Source organism: Lethenteron reissneri, chromosome 35 (genome assembly GCF_015708825.2).
Source record: "Lethenteron reissneri isolate LAM-NWPU_2019-01 chromosome 35, ASM1570882v1, whole genome shotgun sequence".
Taxonomy (NCBI): Eukaryota; Metazoa; Chordata; class Hyperoartia; order Petromyzontiformes; family Petromyzontidae; genus Lethenteron; species Lethenteron reissneri.
Genome location: NC_083813.1, coordinates 753447 through 757683, shown reverse-complemented (window position 1 = coordinate 757683; position 4237 = coordinate 753447). Strand labels below are relative to the sequence as shown.

At 43.1% G+C, this 4237-nt stretch overlaps 1 protein-coding gene across 1 annotated transcript; it reads right to left on the bottom strand.

The window, feature by feature from the left end:
- Positions 1 to 208: 208 nt before the first annotated feature.
- LOC133350793 (chymotrypsinogen B-like) lies at positions 209 to 3937 on the bottom strand. Its single transcript, XM_061565527.1, has 7 exons — positions 3800 to 3937; positions 2242 to 2345; positions 1990 to 2069; positions 1789 to 1870; positions 1315 to 1495; positions 993 to 1132; positions 209 to 504 (listed from the first exon to the last, which is right to left on the bottom strand). The coding sequence occupies exons 1-7, from the start codon at positions 3849 to 3851 to the stop codon at positions 343 to 345; spliced, it is 801 nt and encodes a 266-aa protein (XP_061421511.1). The 5' UTR covers positions 3852 to 3937; the 3' UTR covers positions 209 to 342.
- Between the last annotated feature and the right edge of the window lie 300 nt (positions 3938 to 4237).

Genomic DNA, 4237 nt, shown 5'->3' with positions numbered 1-4237 from the left:
CTGTTGTAAAAAATCTGTGGTTTATATTGTATGATATGTTTAGATTAAATTTCCTATTTTTTAAACTCGTATTCCTTAAACTGCCTACAAATGGAATACGCGATCTCACCCAAAAAAACCTGTATTATGGATGATATTGGTCGCGAAAGCCTACGTGTTAAACCAAAACAAGTCAAGGATGAAATAAATCAAACTTTTTGGGAAAAAATATTGGTCAACAATTTTATTAATGATACAACATGTCATCAACAAATTGATTCGTACAATATCCAAGGTCTTCACAATCACGAATCCAATGCGACCAATTGAAAGCAATTACTGAATCGTTGCCCATCGGTGTGTCTAGTTGGCAGCCATGGTCTGGTCTATCCAGCTTCGCAGGGCGGTGACGCGCGCGTACACGGCCGGCATGCTGGTGGAGCACGAGCTGCTGCCCCACGACACGATCCCCACGAGGTTCCACACGCCGTTCTTCTCGCACACCAGGGGGCCGCCAGAGTCGCCCTGGAGAGAAGACACGCAAGGTGCATAACCACCAGCATATCGGAATGAGCTTTGATATCGAGACAGAATAAAGTAAAATAAAACCGTCCTACCCATCTTTGATGACAATTGAGTTGTGTTGAGATACACTTCACTTATATGGTGGTGCAGGTCTGCAATCATTACACATTTTTTTTTAATAATGTATGTGCATTGTGCATGGTAATAATGAGCTGTCACGAATTTACATTAGATGATGAAATACAAATATATATTGCCACTTAAAATTAAGTATTGAGGTATATATCAAAGTTCAATCCTATTAAATTGTCAACAACTACTTTCATCAATGGTTTACTTTCAAACATGTTACATTTTTACAAGACAGTCCCATAAACCCCACCATCCCTCATACCTCCAATGATGATCGCCTACCTTCTGGTGTAGGCATTAAAACGCTGACTTCAGATACCACTTTAGCTACGTAATGGAAGGCCGTTAACGTTTACCATGCAGGAGCTGGCTCCAGCACCACCAGCGCAGATCATGACACTGGTGATGACGTTCACGGTGCCCCACTTCTGCTGGCAGATGGGGGTAGGCACAATGGGCAGAGCGGTCTGCTGCAGGATTGGAGGCGTGTTGAAGGCTGTGAACACACACATTGAAGAATGCCAAATAACATAATAATGGTTAAATCATCTCTTTAATAATATTTCTTAATAACTATTTGGCACGAATTACTGTCAAAGTTGTATAGGCCTACTAGGAAGTCTGAATGAATACCCTGCGCAAAGTAAATTGTGTTAATTATTGGTCTTTGATGCTCACCGGAAGAGCGGACCTTGCCCCATCCAGAGGTGACACACATCATGTTATCTTCGAAGACATCCGAGGCGGCGGGCAGGCAGACGGGAGAGACACGGTCCACGATCTGAGCGGGCTGAGCCAGCTTCAGCAACATGATGTCGTTGTTGATGTTGTAGGAGTCCCACTGCTGGTGAGTGATGGCCTGTGTGTGCAAACAGAACGAGATGTTATAATACCTTAAACTCACTACATTTCGATGTAAAGCTTTCGTGACTACAGGGATTCATCTTCTTGGTTCTTTCGGTAAAGTCACGTAGAAGGTAACTAATAAAATATGTTTTATTTTTATCATTTTTATTATTTTATTACTCACTACATTTCTTAAATTCAGGGTACTTGATCAACACAATTGGTCTCAGTTGAACTTCATCCATTGCAATGTCTAGGAAGTTGCAGGGAATGTTCATGAGGTCAATTCATGGCTCGCAAGTTTACCTTAGAGACGACAAGAGACTGGATGTTCTCGGCGTTGGAGTTCCTGTCGTGCTCGCCCAGGACGACGCGGTCACGGGACGGGCTGCGGACGCATTTAAGAAAACCGAACATTTACTGATTGATAAAGATATTCTTCTTCGTTTTAAAGTCGTTAACAATGAGCGGTGCTATGCTGGTGCAGTGACTCCTGCATGCGCTTACTTGAACTCGCAGTGGGCAGCGGTCACCACCCACGAGGGGTCGATGAGGGAGCCACCGCAATAGTGCCATGTGGTGGAATCCTGTAGTGGCAAGACGCGACAGAATTGGTGTCGTGTCGCACTCTGGGACACGCGTAGCACACCTCACATACCAAACAGCAGTTCGTACAGGCCGACTTTCACTTGTGTCGTGGACACCGCGATACGGTTCATGTCAATGTGGACTCATGATATACTAACATTGAGCACTCACCTGCAGGGACACCTGCCAGGGCCAGGAGCCCGACACCGCATTCTCGCCGTTGACGATGCGGGAGTAGCCGGTGATTACCGGCTTGATGGCCGGGACACCGCACCCTGTGATGTGTAAAGATAACGGTCATTTATCGTGAACATTACAGATGCTCAGTTCTCGATTTGAAGCTTTTGTGACTGCAAGGATTCATACTCTTTTTTTTTCGGTAAAGTCACGTCGGTAAAAAATAAAATAAATGAAAACAACTAAATTAAATCACGACGTTTCGGGCGCAACACAAGCGTCCGTCATCAGGTGGGAAGCATTGCCTACTGCTGATGCAGTCTGCAGAGGCTCCTTGAATGATTTACCTACAAAGCTAGTGGAGGAGCTATGTAAATATTGTTGCATCATTAGACCATGAGAGAAGTCGACGGCTTGGTGGGGCATTCATCCACCAGCGGATAGATCATTGCCCATGATTACATACATACAATATGAAAGAATTATAAGTTAGACAGCAGTTTGCGCTATGTGTATAAAAAGTATAGTGCATGCATTGTTATGGAAGACCCGACTTCCGAAATCCGACTTTACGTAAAAAAATTGAAATACTGTATGCATAAATGTCTGCATTAGTTATGTAAGCGCAAATGGTGCAGCGTGGTGAGGTTGCGGATGAATACAGAGGAGGGAGGGGTAAAGCTGGGCCGCATATTCCCCAAGGTGGTGGTGTCCTGTACAGCACTTTGAGTTACGCTGTTACATTGGTACCCTGAGTAGACTACCCGTCACATCGTCTCGATTCCTTTTGGAGCATTACGTAATTGTTTGTTTTCTATGCTTCGTGGTATTCATAAACAATTAGACAGTACATTCGTTGAATTATGGGCAGTGTTAGGGTAGATATTTGATCAAATGAAAACATCATAGGAAGTGTAGAGCGTATGTACAGCGATACGATACAGGTAGCGATATGAAACGGATGACAGTGTGATACAATACTCAGAGAAAACGGTAGTGGAGGCACAACTATTTCCAGATATGGATTTTATCGTTGATTTTGGGGAAAATTGTTTAGTTTCCAACATAAAAAAAATTCGGGTTACGGATATTTCTCGGGAACCTAACCCTTCTGTAACCCTTGAGACTGCCTGTCTACACAATCTTGATAGTTTAAAAAGTATATATATATTGAGTTTCATCCCAATGCAACATGCATGTACATCCTCCCCAGCTGTCATGTCAATTAGGGGATTTATGAATGTATTTTGTTAAAGTATTCTGGCAAATTGGGAGTACACCATGTCTTGGTTTATCGACTAAAAATTACCCAAGGTTCAGTGGATCCCTCAATATGGCGTACATGTTTAAATGGTTCTCTCGCTTGACGATTGATGAATAAAAAATTAGCTGGCCCATCCTTAAGAGCCTCTGTAATGATTTTTTCTTATAAAGGAATTCAATCTAAGTCTTAAAAACGTAAATTTCCTTTCTTACCACGCTGCGTGCGACTCCCATTTTATGTTGTGAGTGTTTGAGTTCAACAGGTGTGCAACGGCAGTACAGTCCTTACCGAAGGCGGCGCCGATGAAGGCGAAGCAGGAGACGAGCCAGAAGAGAGACATTGCTACTGTGGTAGACGGTGCTGTCCCCCTGCTGTTGGGCAGCCCTTTTTATACAGAAAATATGCCGCGTGGCAGCGAGTTTAAACCTTTATTTAGAATTCTAGCGGTTGGCCTTGCCCCTGGATAAGCATTGGAGTACCAGTGCCACATGCCATTAATCTATATCTTCCCATGAACAACCAATATTGCGAAGGTCGGCTGAAAAACACAAATAGCGATATGGAGCAACAAATGTATTTTACACCCTTTGGTTTAAACATGCCATTTTGGAAATGGGTGTCCAACTAAGATCAAATTCTGTTTAAGTTAAAGACAGTTGTTTTGTAAAGACCAGCGTTTAAATGAATAAGAACAGGTAAAGAGGGATTTTCCAAACTTCATTACAT

Bases quoted from the DNA above. Each gene is read 5' to 3' on its own strand.
- LOC133350793 (XM_061565527.1), bottom strand. From the start codon at position 3,851: ATGTCTCTCTTCTGGCTCGTCTCCTGCTTCGCCTTCATCGGCGCCGCC. The intron at 2,070-2,241 runs GTGAGTGCTCAA...TTGCCACTACAG, and splicing joins CCTGGCAGGTGTCCCTGCAG to GATTCCACCACATGGCACTA. The intron at 1,133-1,314 runs GTGAGCATCAAA...GTGTGTTCACAG, and splicing joins GGGCAAGGTCCGCTCTTCCG to CCTTCAACACGCCTCCAATC.